The sequence below is a fragment of the Otolemur garnettii genome, unplaced genomic scaffold (assembly GCF_000181295.1).
Source record: "Otolemur garnettii isolate 467f Iridium unplaced genomic scaffold, OtoGar3 scaffold00050, whole genome shotgun sequence".
NCBI classification, from domain to species: domain Eukaryota; kingdom Metazoa; phylum Chordata; class Mammalia; order Primates; family Galagidae; genus Otolemur; species Otolemur garnettii.
Window position 1 is genome coordinate 6,427,203 of NW_003852445.1, and position 13,232 is coordinate 6,440,434.

Sequence of the window (13,232 nt, forward strand, 5' to 3'; positions counted from 1 at the left end):
GCCACAACGCCTGGCTGTTTTTTGGTTGCAGCCATCATTGTTGTTTTGGCGGGTCCGGGCTGGGGATTGGAACCCACCACCTTAGGTGTACATGGCTGGCGCCTTAGCCGGTTGAGCCATAGGCGCCGAGCCGAAGAGGGTTATATCTATTGATAACTACATATTATAAATCAAAACTGAAAAATAGTGCAAATATTCACTTATTAATTCGTTTTAAAATAATTATAAGCATGCTATCACTAGTTGTTAACATAAATATCACATATATTTAATTTCAGAATACTGTACAGGCATATTTGTTTTGGTTACATAATTTGCTTTTCTACATTTTCAGTCCAAGTTATAAGTGTGCCCTTTACCTAGAATGTGTGCATTGTACCTGTTAGGTGTGAATTAGCCCAGCCTCTCGCCCCTCCTCCCACCTACTTGACTCCTACTGAGTTTTACTTCCGTATGTGCACATAAGTGTTGATTGACTAGTTCCAATTTAGTATTAAGTACATGTGGTATTTGTTTCACGTAGAAGAATGGTCTCTAGTTCCAGCCAGGTTGCTAAAAAAGATAATAGATCACCCTTTTCTTAATAGCTGAGTAGTACTCCATGGATATATATACCACATTTTATCCATCCACTCATGTATTGATGGGCACTTGGGTTGTTGCCACATCTTTGCGATTCTCAATTGTGCTGCTATAAACATTTGAGTGCATGGGTCTTTTTTTTTATAAGACAGAGTCTCACTATGTCCCCCTCAGTAGAGTGCTGTGGCATCACAGCTCACAGCTCAAGACTCTTGGGCTTAAGTGATTCTCTTGCCTCAGCCTCCCAAGTGGCTAGGACTATAGACGCCCGCCACAATGGCCAGCTATTTTTTTGTTCCAGTTGTTATTGTTGCTCAGCTGGCCCCAGCAGGGTTCTAACCTGCCAGCCTGGGTGTATGTAGCCAGTTCCCTACACACTGAGCTATGGGCACCACCTGAGTGCATGTGTCTTTTTGATAAAATGTCTTTTTTTCCTTTGGGTAAATACCCAGGAGTGGGATTGCTGGATCAAATAAATGGGTAAGTCTACTTTTGGTTCTTTGAGGTATCGTCATACTACCTTCCATACAGGTGGTACTAGTTTGCAGTTCTATCAATCGTGGAACTCTGCATCCACACTAGCACTTGTTGTTTTGGTACTTTTTGATAAAAGCCATTCTCACAGAATTAGATGGAGTTAATGATATCTCATTTCCCTGATGAATAGAGATGTTGAGCATTTTTTCATGTGTTTGTTGGCCATTAGGCTATCTTTGCTTGAAAAGTTTTTGTTTATGTCATTTTTTTAAAAAGAAGTCTACCAAATACCCAAGTCTGAATGATAAAAGTTTGTCTGACAGTTGTACTTTTAAGTAAAAATCATGTTCCATTAAAAAAAAAATTAGCCAGTTAGGCCCTCAACTCAAACTATCACACAAGTATTTTTCCTCAAAACATCTTCACACTTTGGTATGTGATAGAATTACTTTATGTGTACTTCCCATTTAGCCCCAAAGGATATTCAAAGATGCATATTCAATGTACAAAGAATACAATGACTACCAGCACACTTTCGTGCCATTGTCTTGATCCAAGCTGAGGCACTAGCAATTTTGCCCACCATTACTTTTATACCATTGGTGCAAATGTCAGTACAGCAGACAAAAAGGCAAATAGGATCTCAGTGTTACTGTGAAAACAGTTCCCTTGCAGAGTCCGTGAAAGGGTCTTGAAGAGCAGGGCTCTGTAGACCACTTCTTTGAGACCACTGTTTTAATTCAATCTGACTATAATTAATGAAATACTATGGGGAAAATGTAGTCTTTCAAAATCCGAATGTTATAAACAATTAAGAGAGATTTTCCCGGCTCGGCGCCTATAGCTCAACCGGCTAAGGCGCCAGCCACGTACACCTAAGGTGGCGGGTTCGAATCCCCAGCCCGGACCCGCCAAACAACAATGATGGCTGCAACCAAAAAATAGCTGGGCATTGTGGCGGGCGCCTGTGGTCCCAGCTACTTGGGAGGCGGAGGCAGGAGACTCGCTTGAGCCCAGGAGTTGGAGGTTGCTGTGAGCTGTAATGCCACAGCACTCTGCCCAGGGGGACAGCTTGAGGCTCTGTCTCAAAAAAAAAAAAAAAAAAGAAAGATTTTCCCTAAAAAGGCATTTATCAATTACAGAATACATTTCATTGTACAATTTTAATCATTAAAAAATCAATAAATCATGCAGAAATATTTCCTACCTGATTAATGTAAAAATGACCACAATAACAATTACATAAAATGACATATTTTATTGTATTTCTAAGTATATTTAAGGTTTATTAAGAATCTTATAAATCAAAAGTGGTGATTGCTTGCTCCCAAAAAATATGTCTCCCAGGCGGTACCTGTGGCTCAAAAGGGTAGGGCACCAGTCCATATGCCTGGAGGTGGAGGGTTCAAACCCAGCCCTGGCCAAAAAACTGCCAAAAAAAAAAGACCCAAAATATGTCTCATTTGCTTTAGTTTATGATTTCTACTTAGCTGACAAAAACACTGATATAATTCTAACATATATATATATATATATATATATATATCATCTGTAACTATCATTAACCAATCACCTAGTGACTATCCTACCTGAGCACTCAGGGCTTATCTGATGTTGAACCAAATCCACATCTTCATCCGACCCCTCCTTGGCCAATTTTATTTTCTCAGAGCAGTTTTCCTCTTTATCATCATGACTATTTCTTCTTTCTTCTGTTTTACTGCTTTCTGCGTGGTCTTCTTTATCAAAGTTCAACTTGCTTGCAGTTTCAACCTAAAAGTAATTTCCAAAAAAATTTCCAAAAAAAGTTTTTAAAAGACTATATTTTTTAAAACTTTCATTTCTACGGTATTTTGAAACTCATACAAGCATATGTGAGAATGTACATAAAAATACACACTTTAAGGCTCACACCTGTAACCCTAGCACTCTGGGAGGCCAAGGTGAGAGGATTACCTAAGTGCAAGAGTTTGAGACACACTGAAAACCCTGACTTCATTATTATATGATGGACCCATGTAACAAACATGTTTGTACCCCCTTAATATTTTGAAAAAAATAATTTTTTTTAAGTGATTAGTCGGGGTTTGGTGCCTGTAGCACAGTGGTTACAGCGCCAGCCACATACATCAAGGCTGGTGTGTTCCAACCTGTCCCAGGCTAGCTGAACAACAACAACCGCAATAAAAAAAAACAACAGGTGGCACCTGTGGCTCAAAGGGGTAGGGCACCAGCCCCATATGCCAGAGGTTGTGGGTTCAAACCCAGCCCCAGACAAAAACTGAAAAAAATAAAATAAAATAAAATGAATGGTGGGGCGTTGTGGCAGGCACCTGTAGTCCCAGCTAGTTGGTAGGCTGAGGCAAGAGAATTGCTTAAGCCCAAGAGTTCTATGTTGCTGTGATCTGTGACACTATGGCACTCTACTGAGGGTAACATAGTGAGACTGTGTCTCAACAAAAAAAAAAATGTTACTAGTCTGAATTGAGATCTGCTTCTAATGAGAGTCTTCCAACCAGAATCCTGTGCTTTAGCAATTTATTTATGTTTATGCTAGTCACAATTTTTCTACCTCAGTTTGGTTTCCCTTTACATCTTAACAAAGTTCATTCTGAAAACACCAGCTTCACACAGCTGTGTTTTCCTAAAGGAGAACAAAAAAGACACCCCAAGGAACACAGGCCTAGTGGTCTGTGTACTATGGTGAGGGTCCCAGTGGAAGCAAACACAGCTCAAGGAAGAGGCAAGACCTCCGGGAGAAAGAGCTACTTTCCAAAGGAGTGCCTTTCCCCTCCCAACAGGGGGATTTCTGCTCCAGCTCTTCTGGTCTCAGCCCTCAGCAGGTTTCATGTTCTGTTTGTACCCACATGCTCAACTTTGTAACACTGCAATCTGTAGTCTCCTTGCAAATCTCCGGGGTAAAAGATGGGTGGTGCTGAGAAGTAAATCTCTAGGTACACAGGACTGAGTGTTAATCTCTCTGCCTGAACCAGGACATAAACCCAGTAGAATTGAGCCAAGACAGTAGGATTAATAATCACAGCCACCATTCATGAGGAATTGGTCTCAGACGGGTCCTGCCTCATTCACTCCTCGCAATGCCTCTATAATACGTGTACATATTATCACCCCGAGTTAACAGAGAAGAAAACAGATCCAATAGGGAATGAAACTAGTGAAGGCCCAATTTATAAATAAGCAAAACAGTACCTACTTTATGTAATCTTGGAGGCATTAAATGCCTTAAAAATCATACTTCTTTCAAAGGCCAGAAAATGCATGAAATTCCACAATATCCAGTTAAACCTAAAAGCTACATGGTTCTGTGAAAATGCTAACATTTCTGGGAGAAGTCACACAAGTTCCATCAGTCATTTATATCTTGGCATAAATGAATTTAGCAGACCTTTCTCTGAAAATGGGATTCATGTGGAAGAATACAGAATACACAGAATATAGATGATAGTAGCATACTTGAATAGCACATTCCAGGGTATACAGAGACTTCCACACATATCAGCACCTATGATCCCAGCTCAGAAGGGACAGAAATCAATGAAGCGAAAAGCAAAACTGGAGAAATACAGGCAAAAATCTTACCCATGGTTTCCCATCTGATAACTACCAACCATCTTCCCCATCCCATTGTCTGCTGCCCTCTGTTCCAAACCCCCTCGCTCCTCTAACCTGTGATCTGTGTGTATAATTTTCCTTTCTTCTTCATTCTCGATATCACATTCCACCTCTGTTTTTCTTTGGTCCACGTCCGAGATTCCATTCCTCCATCTCAATCCCAGGAAAGGTAAATACCTCATGAAAACCCTTCCCAACAATTAGATCCCCTCCTTGAGATCCATGAGATTTTTACAACTATTGACTTTTTCAAGGAAAAAGTAACATAAGTATAAGTGAGTTTAAGTTACTTATAAGTAACATATGCACAGGTAACAACAAACCAAAATGTTTAGAATAAGAAATACATTACTACTACTGAAATGTCACTAAAACTCTAGCACTTTGAACTCACTTTCTGCTGTGTGAATATCTTTGGTGAAATTTTAATAAAAGACAAATCCGAACAATAAAACTAGCCAAAACACCAATACATGAGGCTTTATAGACTGATCTGCATTCAGTAGCCAGCACATAGTCTGTCTGAAGCTTTCTTCTCCAATCTGAAGTAAACCTTACTAATTTTCTATTAACTTGATTAATATAAATCAGCTTGTAAAGGCTTTGTTCTTAATATAAATATCAAAGCCCACATTAGCTAATAAATATTCTAGAATTTGACCTAGAGCTTAGTAAGTTCACATAAACTCTGACTTGGAGTGATCACTGATATCTTTATTTTAAATGTCTTGAATGAGGTAATATTAATCTTTGTATTAAAACACGTGTAAGTATCAATATCATGAAGTTGTTGCTTAAAAAAAAAATCACCCAGAAATATATATGCAGGAATAGAATACTAATTCTATGCTGTTCCAAAATTTTTCAGGTCTCTGTAGATTATCATAGCTATTTAAAATGGTCAAGACTGGTGGGACCACACCTATGGTCCATCTTATAAGGGTACATGTGAATCTTTCTAAATGCAGAATATAAATGTCTTAACACAATAACTAAGAAAATTCCATGAAGGCTATGTTAACCAGTTTGGTGAAAATATTTCAAATTATATATAAAACCAGCACACTGTACCCCCCCAAAAAATAAAATAAGATAAAATAGGCAAGTCTTCATCCTAAATTTATTGAACACATATTTCGTGAAACCTACTATGTTAGCTGATTATTGAGAGAAACATAGGAAAGAATGATCTATTGAATTACAGAGTGGAGGCCAATAGCTAAAACGTGTTGAATCCCTAGTAGGTGCCAATTACTGTTCTAAAAACTTTAGATTGTATGTCATTTTATCCTCAAAATATGCCTATTAAGTAGATAATATTATGACCCCTTTGAACAGAAGAGAAAGCCATGGCACAGAGGATGGAAATAATTTGCCCAAGATCATACAAAACATAAATATTAAGTCCCCAATTTGCTGGATTGAGGTGGAACACATTCTTCTTAGTAAAGCATCACAAAAATGGAGAAGCAAGAATCCAATGTACTCAACTCTAATATGAAGGCAGGAGATGATCTAATACAAGGTGGGGGTAAGGGAATGAAGGAGAGGGGAAAGGAAGGGGCTGGGAGTCATGGTATATGGCACACCTCTTGCGGGCAGGACACAATTATAAGAGGGACTTTATCTAATAAATGCAATTAGTATAAACTAATTCTCTGTACCTTTAATGAATCTCAAATAATAAAATAAATAAATGAATAAATAAATCCCTAATTTGGAGGGGCACCTGTAGCTAAGTGGTTAGAGCGCTGGCCACATGCTCCAGGACTGGTGGCTTCAAACCCGGCCTGGGCCTGCTAAACAGCAACAACAACAACAACAACAACAAAAATAGCCAGGCATTGTGGTGAGTGCCTATAGTCCCAGCTACTTGGGAGACTGAGGCAAAAGAATCACTTGAGCCCATGAGTTTGAGGTTGCTGTCAGCCATGATGCCATAGCACTCTACCGAGGGTAACAAAGTAATACTGTTTCAATAAAAAAATAAAATAAATAAATCCCTAATTTGAATCCAGGTGGTCTGACTCCAGAGTTTACTCTTATAACCACTATGCTTGGAACTAAAGAATCTAAATTGGTTTTAGATTTCACTGTGGGCTACATGGAAGACAGCATAATCTCTATTTAGAAAAGCATAGACGAGCTCTCAGAAACATTAAGGAAATTGCTCATGGACAGAAGTTAAAAGGAAACTTAAAATTGGGAGCCTTATAAATCCTTACATCAGCTGGTGTGGCTGAGGGTGGAGGTAAGAGCAACAGGAAAGGAGACTAAGGATTTGCTAGCCTCAGAAAGTGATGGGCTTGGGTTTTAATGCCCATGCAAGGCTAAGACTGGGCCTGTGCCCATGCGAGACAAGATGAAAAGGACTCCTCCCCCTCCTGCTCCATAAAGCGGTATCTCACAAAGAGGTAAATATTCAGTGACAGAATAGACTAGAAAAACACATCTATCCATAAGCACAGGGTAATAGTAAAAAAGGTATCTGGGGCCAGGCAGGGTGCGGTGGCTCATGCCTGTAATCCTAGCACTGTGAGAGGCTTAGACAGGTGGATTGCCTGAGCTCAGGCATAAGAGCCTTGCTCAGCCTGAGCAAGAGTGAGACCCCATCTCAAAAAAATAGCTGGGTGTTGTTTTGGGTGTCTGCAGTCCTAGCTCCTTGGGAGACTGAAACAAGAGGTTTGCTTCAGCTCAAGAGTTTGAGGTGAGAGAATGTCACATAAAAAAATCTGCAGTAAAATTCAAGAAATCTGTGAGTGCTCTCTACACACATCCTCTAAAAAGAAAACTTAAAATGAGTTGTTAACAACAACCTTGGTTTCATTAATTGCTGGGAGGTTGGGAGGAGTTTAAATCATTTCTTAACAGGAAATTACCATGAAACACCCTGGTTCAGGTGAGAGCACCTCCAAAGAAGCATTTGAACTTCTGCTCCCTGTACGTGTTCTTGAATTTGAAGCTGGTTTTGAAATTCCATCTAGGTTTCCCTTTATAATGTCCATCGATATCCTGAAACAAACAAACAAAAAATTAAAAAGCAAGTGACTTGGATCTTTAAATGTTTCATGTACTAGTGTTAATATCCAATTACTCAGAGCCTTGGTTTTAAGCATTATGTTACCACCAAAGTCACACTGTGGGGCTCCCCAATTTCATCAAAAGACATCTTGTATAGATGTTAAACTTTATGCCACAGTAGGCATAAAACATACTGCCCAGGATATCAGATACTGAACGTGGCTAAAGAGGATGCAGAAGTGAATGCCGTCTGGTGACTTCCTGCCCTTCTAGAAGAAAACACTTACTATGGCTTTGGTCTTTCTTTTTTTTTTTTTGAGACAGAGCCTCAAGCTATCCCCCTGGGTAGAGTGCTGTGGCATCACAGCTCACAGCAACCTCCAACTCCTGGGCTCAAGTGAGTCTCCTGCCTCCGCCTCCCAAGTAGCTGAGACCACAGGCACCCGCCACAACGCCCAGCTATTTTTTGGTTGCAGCCATCATTGTTGTTTGGCAGGCCCAGGCTGGATTCGAACTCAGCAGCTTAGGTGTATGTGGGTGGCACCTTAGCCACTTGAGCCACAGATGCCAAGTCGGCGTTGGTCTCTCTGAGGGAACATTCAGGGGGCACCTCTGCCTCTCAATCAAAATGGACTTCATCTCAGTGATTTGCTAAGGCCTCACTGCTTCCTTTGATTTCCTTATTCTAGCCTTTTCCATTCTAGCGCGGCCGTAATTCTCAACTTCCCTCCTGGTTCTGAATTCTCCTCTCCTTCTTGCTGCCACATTTTCATCAAGTACTCATCTCCAGGGCACTGTTCTCATTTTATCAATCCTCCCCTTCTAAAACCCGTAGTTCTACTTCTGCCCTGTGAGACAAGACACAGAAACCTACTTCCTTTATTAAAGGACAGACTTTCATTTTCTGCCCACACAGTGCCAGTCCTTCTAACTATTTTTCATGTGACAACATACATAGGCCTCTCGCCCTCCTGGCTGTTCTATTCCCAGTGCTGTTTCCTAAAGCAAGACATACCAGGCAGGGTGGTTTAAGCTAGAGGGAGAGCATGGGGAATGCAGGCACAATGATCCTTCCAAACTGTGCCCTTGTCCAGGACCATTCCATATTTGTCCAGTGATATTGGGGTAACATGCATACATAGTAAAATAGAAGAAATAGGGATACTTCCAGTTTTTTGCCCTCTCAATACTTAGCTTTACATATGAAGAGGTGTCTTCCAACAAATCTTTTCCTAAATTCCTATCCATTACATATTAAACCATTTCCCTCATAACAAAATGAAGGAAGGCAATTACCTGTACTACCACAATATCCTTCTCTTGCCCTATAAAATGACTCATCTTTCTTTTTTTGAAGAGCAGAAGCAGAATCCAGAGAAGCTTTTAGCATAGAAGGAAGCACAAATATAAACAATCTGAAGCTCCTCCCAGGTCCATAGAAGGATAATATGGTTTGGTCTCCAACCATTTCAATGCACCAAACCTGATGCTTAAGAAACTAATTTCCCAGTAGGGCAACTCTTTCCCTCTCAGCAAATGAAAAAGGCATTGATTGATCTCAGCATTATTCAAGCTCTGCAAAAGGATTTGGGCTTACTCAGGAAGGCACTGACATTATTATTGTGGGATGATGAATCACTATGGCCCTTCACATCACAACCAAAAAGCATAAGTCACCAAAAGGCCAAATGTCTTGCAAATACCCTCAGCAGCCTGACAAGGGAGACTTATTGTAGCTTACAGAGGGAGCAATGAGCTGGGAGCATGTGCAGAGCCACTATAATACATGCAATGAAGAGAGAGGCTGAGGAAACCATCAATAACCTGCTTTAGAAACAGGTCTCTTTTATTATGTTCACTCCTGAGAATAAAAATGAAATAAAATACAGCTTCCGAGGTAGGGAGGGGTGCAACTGACAGATTATCTTATGAATTTGGACCAACAGAAAAAGGTATGAATAAAAGGCATTGAACTCTGATCTTAGAGAGGTATTTGAGTGTTTGAGAAGAAATCCTAATTGCACATGAAAATTACACAAGAAAAATAAAGCATATACAAGAAAAAAGCAATCAAACAATATATAAGTAGTCATAATTACACAAGCACTGCATGTTTAAACAAACATTGTGTTTTAAGAATACTGTATGTAAGGAAAAGTACAAAAGAAAAAGGGTAGTGTGAAAAATCTTACTTGGAAGCAACCCAAGTGCTCGTCAACCCAAGAATGGATTAACAAACTGCGGTGTATGTATACCATGGAATACTATTCAGCCATTAAAAGATGGAGACTTTACATCTTTTATATTTACCTGGAGTTGAATGAAACACATTCTTCTCAGTAAACTATGTCAAAAATGGAAAAAAAAATCCAATGTGCTCAATACTAATATGAAACAATATATAAACAATTACATGTCCACCCAAACCATAAAACACAAATATAGTCTAGCAAGGGGAAGGGGAGGAAATATGGAGGGGAGGGATGAGAGGGGCAGGTGACTGGTGGGGCTGGGGGGGAGCTGATGGGCTCTAACCTAACATGCACAGTGCAAGGGGGTTCAGCATGCCCCTGGGTGAAGGGCTCAACTAAAACTTGAACTTTGCCTTGGAAGCAAGAACATTGTAACCTAAAATTTGTACCCTCATATTAATTTGAGATAAAAAATTAACAAATAAAGAAGGAAAAGAAAAAACATATTCAAGATAATCACCTCTGTGGAATGAGACCAGAGAACGGTCTCATTTTTTCCCCTCTATTGTAAAGACTATTTGTAATTTTTGACCATATTACTTTAATAAAAGTAAAGACTCATATTAAAAGTAAAAAGGTAAAATATGAAATATCCATGTAATTGGAGGGAAACATAAAGATAGTTTGCATATATGGAATTAAAGACTTATTAAGCATGAACATACATAAATCAAAAAGGAAAAGACTAATAAATTTAATTCCATAACACTTAATGCCCTTTAGTCTCAAACATAAAAAGAATTTTAAATGAAATTTAAAAGCACCTGGGAAACTGAGGAAAATGCATGATATATATTCTAGCATAGATGATATATGAAAGGCTAATAAACTTACATATTTATAGAGCTTTCATTAGGAAAGACTCTTTGGCCTAGAAGATGTGTATTTCCTAGAAAAGGAACTAAAACAGCATATAAGTGATCAATGGCAAGAAAATCAAGACTCATAGAGAAAAAAACTTATTCAAAATGGGTAATAGACCTAATAGACCTAATGTAAAACTTAGAACAATAATATTTCTGAAATATATGTGTGACTGTGGGTTATACAAGACTTCTTGGGAAAAAATCACAAACGTGATTCATAAAAGAAAGTATTAATAAACTGAAATGCATTAAAATTTAAAACTTATACTCTTCAAAAGATACTAAGAAAAGGAAAACAAAACCCAAAGACAAAACCCAAAGACTGGGAGCAAGTATTTGCAAAACACATTATCTGACAAAGGACTTGTATCCAGAATATATTAATATAAAGAAAAATCAAGAGCCAATAGGAGACAAAAGATTTGAACCACCATATCACCCAAGAAGCCTTATAAATGGCAAATTAGCACAGGAAAAGATGTCCAACATCATTATTCCTTAGAAAACTTCGAATTAAAACCACAATGAGATATCACTACATATTTACTTGAGTGGTAGAATTAATTTTCTAGAAAACTGACAATACCAAGTGCTGACAAAGTCGGGGAACAACTATAACTCTCATATATTACTATTGAGAATACAAAATAAGACAAACACTTTTCTAAAGTTCTTGGCTGTTTCTTATGAAGTTAAACATACATATACCATATGACTCCATGAGCTCATTTCTAAATATTTACCCCATGGCTCGACACCTGTGGCTCAAGTGGCTAAGGTATCAGCCACATACACCTAAGGTGGTGTGTTCAAATCCAGCCTGAGCCCGCCAAAACAACAATGACGGCTGCAACCAAAAAATAGCTGGGTGTTGAGGCTCTGTCTCAAAAAAAAAAACTGGAAACAATCCAAATGTCCCTCAAATAGGGAAAAGATAAACTAGGGAATACCCATACAGTGAATTACTACTCAGCAATGTAAGGGAACAAACAACCAATACGAGGAACATGGATGAATATCAACTACATTATGCCAAGCTGAAAGAAGCCAGGGTCACAAGTCTACAGGACGATTGCTTCCAACAACATGACATTGTGGAATTGGCAAAACTATAGGAACCGAAAACTTTTGAGCAGCTTCCAGGGCTAAGACTTGGGGATTTTGAGGAGAATACGGAACTGTTCTGTACCCTAATATATAACTATGTGTAGTCAAAATTCAGAGAACTGTAAGTTTAAAGGGTGAAGTTTACCATAGGTGAATTATGCCTCGATTTTAGTTACCATCTTTGTACTAATCTTTCTTTCGTTATACTCATACATTCATAACATAAACTAGAATTGCTGAGACAAAGAACAATTGAGTTTCCAACTTTGGTAGTGTGCCAAACTGTCCTCCAAAAAGTATGTGGCAAATTATGCTGCTACCACAGCAGATGAGATGAAAGTGCCTGTTTCCCCACACTGGCCGAGAGCCACTCTGATTATCCTCAACGCCTTGTCATCTTTGCCAGTCTGATAGGTGTCAAAAGGTATGTGTAGGCTTGATTTAATTTTATTGAGTCTCTAGAGTGAAATACTTACTGGCCATCTTTTTCTTTTTTTTTTTTTCTCTGAAATGCCTATTTGTATCTTTTGCCATTTAAGACTAGCTTAAATGATTATTTCTAGATCTTAGTGGCCGGAAGGCACTGCAAGATAGAAGTCTCTGCTACCAGAACCTAATATGTACGTGTATTATAATGTCAGGAAGGTCCGGGGTTCCAGGAAACCCCTACGAAACAGCCTGCGTGGATGCAGAAAGCCCCAGGGTTTAGACTTGCGGGCCGTCCTCGCGTCCTGGCCCCGCCCACTTGCTAGAGCCCGCCCCCACATGGCCTGCTCCCCGCTCTAATTGGCCTCCCCGCTCTCCCTGAGAGCCAATCTTCGGGACAGGCAGCCTGACACGCTGCCGCCCCGCCCTCTCGCGGGCGAGTCGCGCGGCTATCGAGCTCCGCCCCTCACCTGTGTGGTCCCTCACCTGTGTGGTCCCTCGCCTTTCCCGCAGGGCCTCGGGAGCCAGCGGCCAGTAGCCAGAGGACTGACCGGCGCAAAAGTGCGCTGCTGACCCCAGAGGGAGGGGTTTTTCGGGACACCGCAGCCTCTCTGGAGGTGAAGGAAACCGCAGGTCTGGCCCCAAGGCCGCCTTTTCCCTCTGGAACGCCGTTTCCCTGGCAACCAGAGAAGCACCACGCTTCAGCCTCGCGATAGGAGAAAAGGGCTGTACCACCCGGAAGTGGGACGTGGGGCAACGGGTGGCGGGAAGACTGCTGCGGTCGCGGGAGCTGGCGCAGCGGTGCTTCGCCGGGACGGTGCGGCTGCGGAACGCATGTTTTGTTCGTATTTAAGTTGGCCTTGGAACC

The 13,232-nt window shown here is 40.2% G+C and overlaps 1 protein-coding gene across 1 annotated transcript in view; it reads right to left on the reverse strand.

Annotated features, from left to right (window-relative positions):
• Positions 1–7,700, reverse strand: part of FSIP1 (fibrous sheath interacting protein 1) — a 157,456-nt gene extending 149,756 nt beyond the window's left edge. Inside the window, exons 1-2 of the mRNA XM_023514251.1 lie at positions 7,572–7,700; positions 2,649–2,832 (exon numbers count right to left, since the gene is read on the reverse strand). Coding sequence (XP_023370019.1) covers positions 2,649–2,832; positions 7,572–7,697 — 310 coding nt within the window. The 5' untranslated portion in view covers positions 7,698–7,700. The remainder of the gene's footprint in view (positions 1–2,648; positions 2,833–7,571) is intronic.
• Between the last annotated feature and the right edge of the window lie 5,532 nt (positions 7,701–13,232).